The sequence below is a fragment of the Urocampus carinirostris genome, chromosome 3, assembly GCF_059441175.1.
Source record: "Urocampus carinirostris isolate Australia breed hairy pipefish chromosome 3, RoL_Ucar_1.0, whole genome shotgun sequence".
In the NCBI taxonomy this organism is placed as follows: domain Eukaryota; kingdom Metazoa; phylum Chordata; class Actinopteri; order Syngnathiformes; family Syngnathidae; genus Urocampus; species Urocampus carinirostris.
In genome coordinates this window covers 51,083,178-51,097,946 of record NC_142351.1, presented here as the reverse complement: position 1 = coordinate 51,097,946, position 14,769 = coordinate 51,083,178, and the positions used below count along the sequence as shown (strand labels likewise).

At 38.7% G+C, this 14,769-nt stretch overlaps 1 protein-coding gene across 2 annotated transcripts in view; it reads left to right on the top strand.

Annotated features, from left to right (window-relative positions):
* The window catches only part of LOC148370012 (plexin-A2-like), a 304,834-nt gene that overhangs the window by 209,780 nt on the left and 80,285 nt on the right, over positions 1-14,769 (top strand). For both annotated transcript variants that reach the window (XM_088332300.1, XM_088332301.1), the window contains 4 exons: positions 4,244-4,358; positions 5,491-5,691; positions 7,768-7,864; positions 10,251-10,450. In XM_088332300.1, coding sequence (XP_088188426.1) covers positions 4,244-4,358; positions 5,491-5,691; positions 7,768-7,864; positions 10,251-10,450 — 613 coding nt within the window. The remainder of the gene's footprint in view (positions 1-4,243; positions 4,359-5,490; positions 5,692-7,767; positions 7,865-10,250; positions 10,451-14,769) is intronic.

Here is a 14,769-nt window from a genome sequence, read left to right as displayed (position 1 = left end):
AGTGAGTAATGAACTATGACTGCCTCAACTTCAGTTTGTTTGTCTTCAACCAAATCAATATAACTTTAGTTCAGTCCCAATTACTTAAATTTAAATATGTAATAGCACAAGCGGTTATTTGAACCCAACAACAAATAGTTGAAACAGATATATGGAATAGTAATTTCAAAACCATCTCTAGGGTTCACGGTTCAAATACCCCTTAGCCGCTAGGGTTGTAGGGGCACCACTTACTGTAATGTGTCTTGGGCAAGTGCAGCCCGGCAGTGCCCATCCTCCCTCCCTCACCTGAAACAGATAGTACTGATGTCGTGGATACCAGTAGCAAGAGAAGCCTTCTGATCTGAATCAGATACAGCACCTTCATCATCTGGTCGCTGTTGTTTTCAGGGTAAAGCATCATACCGTTTTTCAGAGATCAGTCATACGTCATCAATTGCCAACGATTTATGTATTTAGTTTCATGTTGACCGCGCAGCAATAATCTGGTTTTCTTGTTTTGAAAGTGGCCGTCAGGGCTCTAACTTTTTGTCTTCATTTTCCAGGACCCCCCCAAAAAATAGGAAACTATTTTGGTTTGACCTTGCTGTAGGATTGATTACATGTCCTCTACTGAGATCCCTCCAAGTTTGTAATTTTAATGTGGAGCTATCCATGTAGCACATTTACAATGTCTAACTTTACTTGACTGTAGCAGTTTGTTCTGTGTTGTGTGAGCTCAGAAGTGCTTTGGAAGTATCATTAAATTGAGGTTAGGAGCTTTTGCGACAGCCGTGCTAAAAAAGTACACAAATCCTGAAGCACGAATCCAGTGTCTCTCCTGCTAAATCAAAAACTATTGTATTGTTTTGGGGATCACACACAACACACCTACTGTAAACTCAGAGCTCCGTATTTCTTTAAACTCTGAAAAAGCCTTCACATCATCACCTTCCATCAGCAATACCACAAGCTCGTGCACACTTAATCACACACCCAACCAGAAAAGGGCACGCACCGCCTCGCACGCCGCCGAATGCCAGCTTGCACGCTCGCACATTGTGTTAGCCTGAGGGGGACTCGGCCTTATTCTTTTGCATCCGTGGGCTCAGGAGGGGATCCCTCCAATGCTTTTTGCACCCATGAATATTTCACACTGAGCGCCAGGAGGAGCGCAAGCAGCAGAGGCGTATGTGTTACGACAACACCGTTATTAACTGCGCCTGAATGCACAGCGTAGTAAATGATGGTGCAATCGATTAAAAGCAGTTGTCTTGTCATTAAAACACGTGTCATGTCTTAGAAGCTTTGCATGATTCATGTTTCAGATGGGATCACATTACAGATAAGTTAAATGCCTCTGAGGTTTTGTAAGCTTTGGATGCAAAAGTTTGACTTTTCTTCAGCTTTCGGGAGGCAATATTTATTTTGAAGTACAACACTTTTATACATACATACATACCGGAGCCATATCCCCCTAGTGGGACGTGGCTAGAGTCATTTCTGACTCTTTCTGGGAGATTGATACAGAGGAGGGGATTCCCAGCCCCCTCGCTCACTGATGTGTTGGGAGTCATCAGGAGACCAAACCCTCCAATTCCAACCCCTAATGCCGAGCGCCAAGCAGGGAGGCAATGAGTACCAATGTTGTAAGTCTTAGGTATGACTCGGCCGAGGCTTGAACCAGCAACCTCCCAGTCTCGCGGCGGGCGCCCTACCCCCAATGCCACCGAGCTGGAAGTACAATACAGTTCAAAATATAACATTTGAAAGGATTGAGACCTCGGTGTACTCATACAAGGCTATCAATATTAGGTTGTACACGTCTCTAATACTCTAAACAAGGCAGTTTTATTGATATTGTTGTAGGAAGAGTATAAAACAATAGAATAGGAAAATTAAATAAAAAGATATTTACACATGTTTGGGTCCTTCTTACATGACGGCCTTTTTGCTACTTGCTTTCTACTGAAAATGACAAATGTTAACCAAGGTAGCGACAATGACAAATCTAGGTTTACTGTTAAGCAGTCAATAAGTGAAGCCTGATTGACTATGATATCCTTATCAGTGTACAATAGGTAACAAAATGGCCACCCATGGAGATGCAGAAAAGCTATCGATTTCACATCTCAAATCATGTTCTGTACGTAAAAAATTAACCAGATCGCTGCATTAACAATGCCATGCAAAATTATTCAACCCCCTAAACATTTTAACCCCTCATGGCATCTTAGACTTTAAACGAGCTGAAAGGAATTTGCACCTTTTTTTTACTTTCAGCCACCACCTCCTGGCTTAAGTCATCATTACAGCCTCTATCAAGCTCCTTATGTTGCGCATGCACGTACGTGCATTTCTTAGATGCGCTTGAAAAAAACCTATATTTCAATTTATCTTGGAGTTTGGGTTGAAGTTTGGATTTCATTTGAAACAGGACTTTTCTTACTTTAACCATTTTTATTCTACACTAACAAATAGAAATAAACTTGGGAATGAGGATGAAGTCGTTTTCTACCCCTTCCTCCCATCCCCTTATTCCTCTCACCTAAGGTTCTGCCTGGAACAGCTTTGCTCAAAGTAAGAAAAAAGCAGGTAATTGTGGTGGAAACATTTTATAAGCGCTCCTTGATCTCAGTTGGGCATTGTTGACCCATACTTAATATAAATATTTTATTTTCACCTTTTGAGGACACTTCAAACGACGCACCCCAACTTTAAACATAAAAATAGAAAAATTAAAGTGAGGGACAGTTATAAAGTAAAATGAAATGCATTAGATATTTTATATTTCTTAAGCAAATAAAAATTTTAAAGTGTGGTGAGAGGTTGAACAGTTCAAGAGAGTCGAATATCTTTGCACTATAAAAATGAAAGAGAAATGGAACATATTGTGAAGATGTCGTTTTTCTATTACTTTTTATTATATGAATAAAATTGACTTTTATGTTTTTAAGTGTGCCTGTTTATGATGTTGATTTCACCCTGTTGGCTTTTCTTTCAAAGTGCCAAATCAATTTGGGTCCAAACAGAAAAAGAATCACATATAATACTTCCCGTTTCGAGTTTTGGAAATGAAACCTCAATTTGCAATTAGAACACTTTTTTATGAAATCATGCTAGCCTAGACGAAAGGTTGCGTAATTTTAAGGCTTTAAGATATAAACAGTCAGAAAGATTAACAGGGATCAACACAAACCGGGTCTGCCGGCTGCATGATAAGTACTATTTTGCCAATAATTTTGGGACTTGCTATAAACGTAGCCTGGTCGGTATTAAGCTGTGATACAGAACAAGCTGGAAGGCACAGCAAGAATCACAATAAACACACTGCATTAAAATCTATCACAAATATACTTTTTAAGTGCTAAAATGTTTATTATTTAAAATTTGTGTTTATTTTTGGCCAAGTTCTGCGTTTTGACCTGAGGTCTTCAACGTGTTGTTTGCGGGTTCCCAGGTGCCTTCTAAGGACAGCTTAGGTGGCCACAGACCTGTTCTAAAAATAGCTCACCAGTGCTGTGTCATTTGGGATTTTCTAGTAAAATTATATTTTTAGTGATTGACTGAGTCTATTTAATCATACTTCAACAAATAACCTACATAGTAACAACATAGCAATAGCACTGAGTTGTTACATTAAAATTGCATATGAAACTGGGTGCCCTTTGGACTCATTCGCAACAAAAAAAGCTCTCAGCTTGAAAAATGGTTAGAAAATCCTGCCCTTGACTAACTTATAATGGTATGAAATGAAAATAGGTTCAGTCACAGCTTGTATTTTCAGAGGTAGTCACCTCACAGGTTTTTGTTCATATATTGTATGGGCATCACACACTGTATGTATTGTGCATAGAAAATCACACACATAACAGCTGGTAATTACCCAGGACGCTGTGCTAATGGTAATTGCAGGATCAAACTGTGCCAGTGTCTTATTTGTCCTCATTATTCCACGTCACCCCACTGTGTCGTCCACTCGCTTTTATCGTGACAGCTGCTTTTTAGCAGGCTAAATATGACCCACCTCCACCCCCACATCGCATCCACAGACACCAAAGCCGAAGAGTTTTGAATGTAAGGCAGCATAAAATCGCACGCTGTGAGAACTTGGCCCCAAAGCGATCAAGTCCGGTGCCAGGTGCAAGGATGCAACAGCAGGTGCTCACTTGGGATCAGAACTCATTTCCCCTGTCGAGTGTTTGCCAATTTGACTGCGTTGCAGCTTTTTCGTTTCTGACTCTTCTGCGTCTCCCCGTTGCAGGTGTCTTTCATGTGTGAACAGCGCCTTCCGCTGCCATTGGTGTAAGTACCGCAACCTGTGCACCCACGATCCCTCGAGCTGTTCGTTCCAAGAGGGAAGGGTCAACACATCCGAGGTTGGTAAACGGCACACAAAACAAACTACAGCTGCACCTAAAAATCTTTTGTATAGTTTTACAATTGTTATCTAGTCTCTAGACCTACGAGTGTTTTTTTTTTTTAATGTACATTTATGTGGTAGTGCATATGTTCAAATTTTTAAAACTTAAAGGTGCTAAAAAAAACACAATGTCCGTTTTAAAATCAAAGAATATGTCTCACTTAAATACACCGTAGGCAAAAAAAAAATATTCAATGCTAATTATAGAAAAGACTTTCCTCCCCCTTGGGTTATTATATTCTTTTGATATGTATTACAGGGTGATTTACAAATGCATACCGTATTTAACTGACTAAAAGGCGCACTTAAAAACCCCAAATTGGCCAGAAATTTGAAAATGCTCCCTATACATCGCAAAATATTTGTATGTGTAGGTTTTACGGTAGCTTACCATATTTGTTCAATGCCTTTTTCTATGTCAACTGTATCACTCGTAGTATAGAGGAAGGCTTCCTCAATGTGCATCATAAGGACATGTTCTGAAAATAGCTCACTATTGCTGGATCATCGTAATTTAATAGTAAAACGATTTTTTTAGTAGTTGACTGAGTCTTTTTAATCTTACTTCCAATCATAATTGACCTAGAAATAACATAGTAACAACAAAGTAATAACATGTTCAGTTGTTATTTTAGAAATACATATCAAATTGGGTTCATTTTGTGTTAATTAGTAACTAAAGTAGCTTGAAAAAAAATGGTTTGCGAATTTGATCAGTAACATGTTTGGACTGATCAATTATTGCACTAGTATACTGTAGTGTACTGTAGTTTTAATTCCATGCGCCTTATGATCAACTGTTCCCATATCTGGGGAAAAAAAAATAACATAACAAACATGTTGCGTTGTATAACACTTTGCGGGTTATAATGCGCAAAATACGGTAATCTGCAATGTTACCAGTTAAAGATGTCGTTTGACTACAAACCTTCACTATTAAGTCTTCCATTGTTCTTAGACTGGACCCTCATTCCAATTGACCGTCCATTACCCAGCAGGATAGTAACACACTCAATAGACTCTTGCAGCCTCAATGATTATTTACAAGTCAGCTTGGCACAAATGTTCTTTTTGTGTCCCTCCTGCAGGACTGTCCACAGCTGGTGCGCTCCGAAGAGATTCTAATCCCGGCGGGGGAGGTGAAGCCCATCACCCTCAAAGCCAAGAACCTGCCACAGCCGCAGTCCGGTCAGCGGGGCTACGAGTGCGTCCTTCACATCCAGGGAGTCAGCCACCGCGTCACCGCCCTCCGATTCAATAGCTCCAGCGTTCAATGCCAGAACAGCTCGGTAAGGTGTCGTCCTCTTCTGAGGCTGTTGCTGAATTCATTTGTGTTCTCAAGCTGTCGGGCTATTTCTGGAAGCGCAAGTCGCGTCATAATGTCGACTGAATTTTTGCTAGAACTGCTAGAAAAGAAAGTTTTCCCTGTACATCAACAGGTATAACAGCAATACAGAACCAATATACTGAGTAAAGCTATTTGGATTGTGCATAATGCTAGGTATAAGGATCATACAAACTGTCAAATCCAACATATTCGAATTTGGCGAAAGAGTAAGGACGCAACTCGAGACAGCTTTATCCGCTGCTGACGTTCCTGGTCTGAGTTTGGCCAAAGTTGGCACAAAGTTCTTTCCTCCATGTTGTTGGCCCTTGTTCTTTCTGTCTTCCTCTCCTCCTTGGACTGTCTCATCTCATTAGCCGTATCGCTTATCCTCATTAGGGTCGCGGGGGTGGGGCTGGAGCCCATTCCAGCATTCTCCGGGCAGTGGGCAGGGGACACCCTGAACTGGTTGCCAGCCAATCGCAGGGCACACAGGGACAGAGAACTCATTCGCTCATTCACACCTAGGGACAATTTGGACCGGCCAATCCACCTGAAATGCATGTTTTTGGAACGTGGGAGGAAACCGGAGTGCCCGGAGGAAACCCACACAAGCACAAGGAGAACATACAAACTCCGCACAGGAAGTCTGGAGCTGGATTTGAACCCACGACAGGTTCCCATGACATGAACTGTGCCGCACAAGCGCTAACCACTGCCCGTGCTGCCCTCCTTGGACTGTGTTTTGGAAATATATCTTGGCCGGTCCCCTTGATCTTGTTACATGACCATACCACTGCAGTTTGACAACAGTTCCTTTTAGGGTCCAATGTGCTGGTGTGCACTCTTTTGGTTGTCACATGGGCTATGTAGCTGCTGCCTAGAAGTTTCCTGTATCATCGAATATCAATGGCCTGGATTTTATGTTCCAGACTTACTGTGAGAGTCAATGCCTTGCAAGCGTAGAGGATGATGGAAGTAACCAGCGCTTGCATGAGTCTGATTTTTCATTTCACTGCTATGTTTTTGTCCTACCAATTGGGTTTAAGTCTGGAAGGTGCAGCAACATATTAAAATTTAAAGATATATTGAAATATAAATTCTTATCATTAGTATAAAAGCAAGTAAGCACCACCTCCCAACAAATATTCAAAATGTGTTTCTTTACATATCAGACACTCATCAGCTCAGGGTAATTCATAATTTCAAGGTCTAATATTCTCCCACAACATTGAGAAGGAAATATGCCACCGGAAAGGGTATTTTTTTATGAAACGGCTTAGATGATTACCTTAGAAAAGGCTGTAATTTACATCAATTTTAAAGAATCAGATATTAATATACAAAAGAAGATTAACATATCAAGAGCTTCTTAGAGTATTATAATTTCAGGTTTTACTCTAATCCTCCACAAGTGTTTTAGCTAGGTTTTGTTTCAGGCACTCATGTTTGTACTTAAGTTTAAAAGGAAACCAATCAAATAGGGGTATGCACTTAAAAGATTTGGATTATGTATTGTACTGTACAGCTTTTTTTTGTGCAAGTAGTGTATTGTTTCCTTTTTTCGTTTATGATCATTGTTGGTTCTTTTGTACTGTGCCTGGATAAAAATCCACAGAAAATGTTTTTTTATGATTTGATTCTAAAATTCAGCACACAATCCTGACATTTAAGCAAGTTCTGACCTTTTCATCTTGCACATTTTAAGCCACGCCTCTCCCACACACTAGCAAACAAGGCATCAACCAGACATGCACGTTAAATGAAAATTAAGAGGGAAATATGCATATAAGAGGTACTTCAGGTCAGCATCATTCAAGGCCAATGAGTGATTCTAATACTGTAACCGCCCAGCTGTCCTATTTCTTTTGCTTTCTGACTTTGGGGACTTTGCGACGATGTGATGATGTAACTTTGAGGTAACAGTGGAATGACATGAGTGCCAGCATGTGTACATGTTTTGTTTTTGTAATTTACTTCCTCACATTGAAATCATGCAGCATTCACAATTCTCTGCAATTCTCACTCGCTTTATTTGCAGTACTTGTATGAGGGGATGAAAATCAGCGAGCTGCCCGTGGATTTCTCTGTGGTGTGGAACGGCAACTTCATTATTGACAACCCAGAGAACATTCAGGGTGAGTTCAGTCAATAATCCAGCATGTGACATTTCCCTTGGTCCCTAGGAAACAAATTGGGTAAAACACAACAGGGATTAAAATTGTTATTAGAGAAAATCAAGAAAGTGAGGGTCCCCAACTTTTTGGAAGCAAAGAAGTACTCCTCTGTTACTGATTAGTGCAAAGGAATACCGATTTTATATACATTTTCACCTTATGTTATTACTGTGTAATGAATAAGTTGCCATTATGTTTTTTTTATCATTATTACAATTCTGAGTTGTTGTTATTAAGAGGTGCATGTTTTTTTTAATGTATTTAAGTAGTAAATGGTCAAATAAAAAGAATTCTGAATACATATTTGTCCAAATATATTTACATATAGCAGCATTAAGTAATAGTATTAATAAGCCTTATCAGTGTGATAGATTTCTTCTAATAATGGTTTGTAGGGTTTGTTTTTATTTGTATACCTCAATAAATAACATTTTTTTAAATATCCAGGACCATATATAAAATATTAAAAAGGGGGTAGGGGGTTTGTTGCTTATTTGGCATAAAAGAAGACAATAAAAATATCTAGAACGCATTATGTCATAAAATCAACTGAATACAAACAGACATTTATGAGAATTCCAACCGATATTGTTCTTGTTGTATAGACTCTCGCTGGTCTAAAATTATATTCTGGATACAAAATTGTCCAGCTTACACAAAAAAACAGGTGAACCCTAATAGTTATCTGAGCCCAGAAAACAAAACTGGAATGTAATGTATTTCTGTGAAAACTGGACTGTCAAGGGGATCGAACGAACATAAGCTAAGACTTTTCCTGTCAGCCCTAATTTGCAGACGTTTTATTTTATTGTAACCTTGCATCTGGTTAAACAAAGGTAAAAAATAAAGTCAATTAAAATTGCTCAATTGATTTTCATTGGCAAGGAGGTCCAGGTTTCAATTCCAGCTACCGCAGCCTCCCCTTGCAGAGTTTGCATGTTCTCCCCGTGGCTGTGTAGGGATCCTCCGGGCACTCCAGTTTCCTCATCCTACATTCCAAAAACATGTATGTCAGGTTAATTGGCAGGTCCAAATATTCCCTAGGTGTAAATGAGCAAGTGAGTTGTCTGTCTGTGTGTGCCCTGCCACTTGCTGGCAACCAGTTCAGGGTGCCCCCTGCCCACCGCCCAAAGGTGACTGGGACGGGCTCCAGCACCCCTGCGGCACTAACGAGGATAAGCGGCGTAGAAAATTGATGAAATTTTTAGTTGGCAGGAAGTGGCAAAAAGGAAGCTGCCTTAGATGCCGGTTGATTTTGCTCGTAGGTTCATACTGCACTGAAAATAATTCTTAACATATGAGGGTACTATAAAACATAACATTACAAGTCAATCATAACAACTGTTGGGCTCGTTACTGTAAAAAAAGTGTATGGTTATTTATTAGTTCTTTCATTTAAAAAATAATTAAGTTCACCCTAGATTAGTGACACCCAAAAGAAACTCATTTCTCTGGAAGGAACCATACATTTTCAAAAACCATATATTTTCCCATTGAAGCTGACCTCCTAAAACTGCTTTAAAATAGCCACATAATAAATGTTAAAGAAATAAAAAATGTGTATGCCAACCAGTGGAAGCAGTGAACCCTTTATAGTTATTAGCTTTCTGCAATCCTTAGTGCTTGCAGACAAACACAGTCGAGACACTCCTTTTCAATTTTGTCTTTTGTCTTCAAACCACTTGAAGATTTCCTTCCTGTCCATTACTTTTTTCCAAGCATGTTATATTGCAAAAATGATTTTTACAGATAAAAAGACCAACATTCCGCCTTCTTTTACTGTAAATTATGTTATCAGGTTTGCCCCATTGATTTCATTGTTCATGTATAAGCCACGCCACCACAACCACTGCGTACCATTCGCTAATAGAGGCACAAAAAATATTTTGCACATACAAACTGCCCTCCTTAATTCAGTATTTTGTTTCGTAGTTGTAAATACGTCTTAGTCGTGAATATATATACAGTAGGGAGAATATCAGAAAATCAGTAGGGAGAATTTCCGATTCACTTTTACTCAGTGCCACCGTAACTGTATTTAGTTGAATTTTTAGGTAAATATAAACTTGCGTACCATTCCTGGTTGTTATACTTGGCCTTCTATAGCTGGCGGTTTGAAGTTTGTATGGAGTAACCACCAAAAAAAATCATAAAACATTCTTATTATTGATTTGCTGTTAAAAATTAGTATAGTGCACCATGTCGTACAGTTTAGTTACAAAATGTAATTGCATTTTAGAAAAGCGTTCCTTTGTAACATTAATTAAAACACTGTTCATAACATTTGTCGACCTTATCCAAGTCTATTTTTTTTTTATTTTTTTTTTTACCCCTTTGCACACGACAGTGCACTTATACAAGTGTGGAGCCCAAAGGGACAGCTGCGGTGTGTGTCTGAAGGCCAACAGAAAGTTCCAGTGTGGCTGGTGCAGCAGCGAGGGGAAGTGCACCTTGCGTCGACATTGCCCTCCTATCAACCCCTACACAACCCGTTGGCTCAACCTATCCAGCAAAAACGTCAAGTGCACAAACCCGCGCATCACTGAGGTCAGCAGCATGCACGTTTCAATGTCAAATTCGGTTGCTGTGATTCTCATCTACTTTACACAGTGCATACGTATACATTCTGGCGCTGTAAGATTTGTATTCATGATACACTAGCTTGATCCAGATTTGATTATATTTCATACAGTGTTTTTGTGCTACAAAGATAGCCAGGGTTATCCAACTCATTTTAGCTTAGGGGCTACAAGGTAGTAAAAAACATATTCAACTGGGCCAGATCAGGAAATAAATGACATAAATATTGTGCCATCTGATGAAAGGATGGGGTCCTTTTGGAGGCTCACATTCAAATTATTCAATGATTCAGGGACGTAAGATTTGATTAAATTTTTTTCTCAACATTTTTTTTGTCCTTCATTAAGATTAAATATCTTGCAATGTTTATCAACTGTGCATTTGTAAAAATAAATAAAACTCAAAACTATGATTGAATTCATGTCCACCGCAGTTTATTTAACTCGTAACAAATACAGCATACAAACACTAATATGATAAACATAATAATTTTAAAGTCTTTCTGCTCTTCTTTTTTTTTCATAAAAATGTTTCTCTGAATATGCGAACTTTGTTGTTAGATTTCAAATCCATTATAGAAAGGTGCTAAATCTTCTCTAAAGTTCTGCAACGACACATAGATGCTTTTTTAAAATATATATTTTTTTCATATTGCCTTAAAAAGTGCGTCTGTAAAATAACATTTGAATGGGTTTCCTTAATGTTCTCTGGGTGCCATTATGAATGGCGACATTCAGTGGATATATTTAAAACTGCAAGTCATTGTTTGGCTCATTTTTCTCATATCTTTTTCTCAGCATTTTCTCGCGGGCAAAATAAACAGATGCGGCAGGCCACATTTGGCCCGCAGGCCATGAGTCTGATAAACCTGTTGTAAGAGCTCATATACACACTCGATAACATGGGAATTAGATAAAATAGTTCACTTGAATTGTGTTGCCTGAATGGAAACTTCAGTAAAGGCTCATGCTCAATGGAAATGCTGCTTTGTAATGGACTATTGTAATAGTTAAACATAATTCAGGACAGTGTGAACACATTCCGTTTTTTTAATCCACTGTGGTTTTTTGGTTTATAAAAGTGTTATTACAGTTCATGTTTGGCTTAATTCCAAGAAAGTCCAAAATGTTTTTTTAATTTACTTAGTCGAACGAAGTTGGCATGGTCTAACGTCACAATTTCTATTCAAACACACGATTTCTTTTAAAATATAACTGATGCACCAAAATTTAGCCTATAATTACAAATTGAACACTATTATTTCATTTGGTAACGGATTTTTCTGCAAAATGTTCCAAACTTTCAAAAAAAAAAACTTTTTTTTTCTTTTTTTGCTGTCTAAATACAAAAAAAATGCAAGTGGCAGCATTGTATGTGTCACGAAGCGGAGCGGGAAACAGGAAAAAAAGGACCCATTCGCGTAGACGTACTCACAATTTATTGGGGGAAGGATGAGGAGGGTGCGCACACTCGATCCGGGGATCGATGGTCGCGGAGTGGATTAGAAATCCAAACAAGACAAGTTGTCAAAAACAAACAAACGGATCAGACATAACAAAACAGGATCAAATACGGGCAGATTCACAGAACTAGGCATTTAACAGCTTTTAACAGAAGTCTCACGGAGTTAAATCAGGTTTAACTAACATTCCAGCTACGCACAGTACAAAGGAGCGCGCTTAAGTACTCCAAGAGCAATCAGTCCAATGCGTCTCAGCTGGTGTCAAAGGGCTGGGCCAGCTGGGCGCCATGACAACCGTGCAGGACATGATAGTATGTTGTTATTTCTCAAGATAACTGAGCTTTTGAGGGTACTTTTTCATTGATTCATACCAAGACCAAAAAAAAGGGATTTATTTTATTTTTATTTCCTAATCTATTTCATCTTCATACGAGTAGTGCGTCAATTGTCTTCCGTTTATTTTTCAGTATCTTCTTTTTTATTTTGGAAATAAAAAATATATTAAAAACCGTAAACAAAAATGAGATCTCTGTTGCACATAAAAGGGTAATTGCACACATTTTCTAGTAACCACAAACTTTTGTGTCTATTAAAAAATATTAGCATTGCCGTAGAGCTTGCTCTGTCCACTCCACGCATCGGCCCGGTATTGCAGTACCTCCGGGAACGGTGCATTCGCAATGATCGCAGCAAGGCTTTAGGGCTAGGACCTTAGCTTGGCCTTTTGGCTGAGAGTAAGTGTCCCGGCTCCTAGGCTTTGTAGCGTATTATGAACTGACCGATAACGGATAATGGATAATGAATAACGAAGATAGAACAATACCCCTTAAAAACCCCAAAACCCCATTGGTTTAAACACTTAAGTTGAAGTTGAATCTTTTTTTTTTAATTGTTGAGCCCGCGACACAAAAAAATGGATGGATGGATAAAGGAATGAGAAAAAAGATCCACTGTTTATCTTGTCAAGTCAAGTTACATTTATTTGTATAGCCCTTAATTACGAAATGCCTCGAAGGACTGCACCGGCCACAATTACATAATAAAATAAAACTCAAAATCTCAACATGAGGAAAATAAGAAACCTTGAAAAGGGGCCTCTCAAGTTATAATCCCTCTTCAAGGACGACCAGGCAACAAAACACAAAATATTGTGAACATCAATAAGAAAAACATAAGTGATATGAAAGAATTGTCCAAAAAGTCCATGACAGCAACAACAGGTTAAACCTGTAAAAATTGTCCCAAAAATCCATCACAGCAACAACACAGCTATCAATCCCTGCCACCCGGTCGATGCGGACGTTGACATGCTTCAGGTCCAGGTGTTGGTCCACTGAAACATCTCGATACGTCCTTCTCCCTCATTTCGCCATCAGCCACAAGGGTTTATTAAAGATCTTTTACAGTTTCCTACAAATCGCAGTATTTACGTTATTTAATTAAGCTAAAAACTAACTAAAATGAATGAAGATTCAAGGGCAGTCCGCATTGAAAAATGTATGTAATTGAATACTGACAAGATTTTTCAATGCAAGACTAAACCAATCAAATGTGTTTACTTAAAATAAAATGACCATGTAATTGTAAAAAGACAATTCAGTCTTATTTTCATGGCCAGTGATGCTGCAAAGAAATAATTAACGCTGTAACTGTTAACGTGCTACATTGGACCTCTATATGGAAGCATGTCCATATAAATACAATTCACTGATTATAGTTTCCCGTGATCTACCAGTACAGACGCTGCCCTACTTACAAACGAGATCGGTTCCAGACGATCGTTCGTAAGTTGAATTTTTTCACAAGTTGCTTCAGTGCTATTATTTGTATAATTAAGGTTTATATAAGTATGTTTAAGCCTTGTATAAGTAACCTGTCTTGTTTTGTACTAAAAAATAAACAAAAATAAAATGCTCTATGCAGATAAATAAAGTTAAGTTTAACTTACTTTTGGAAGATGAGCTTCAACAGTTAGGTGACTTCCTCCTCTGTGGTAGACAGTGGCTGGAAAAAAAACAATCCAACCATTTTCTCAACCGCATCAAGCTTCCATATTCCACTTTCATTTCAAATGAAACGGCTCGCTTCTTCTTTGCACTTTACACCAACCATATTGAATGGATGCATGAGATATTAAACAATAAAAATGTAAAAGTTCTTAGCGCACTGGACATACAGTATAGAATGTTTACACACGAACTAGGAAGTAGAAGCCGGATTTCTTCTTCGGGGTGGATTCTGGGTGAGCTCTCACAGTGCCACCCGCCGGTAGCGGCGGAAAGAAGCACTACAGTAATGTCCTCTACTCAGAAAAAGGTGCACACAATACGAAATTTAACTTACAGCAATGTCCAGATATTTTTCGACATCCCGAAAAAAAAGTTCGTACCTACCGTTTTTCGTAAGTTGAATGGCCGTAAGTCGGGGAGCGTCATTTTCAACTCAAGGGGGCCAATATTTTTGCAACACCTACTTTTTTTTTCTTTATTTGGCACATTACAACATTTGAATACTTTTGGTTTCTTTTCACAATTGTGACTAACATGTTTTTGATTTTCAGAAAATAGTTTTAAGTTTGTTGCCTGAAGTCAGGAAACATGTCAACAAGTTCTTGGGGGGAAATACTTTGCATATAAACACATCGTTTTCTAATCAAAGATCTGCAGGCACACTTGTGAGCTGGAAGCGGTTTTAAGGAAAATCCTTTACCCTTCTCAGCGAAGCAGCTGGTTACCTTTCAAGTTATTTTATTCTGATACTAATTCTCCTTAAGCAAATTCTCCCTACCCAATTTTTTTTCGTATCTACCGTTTTTCGTTAGTCG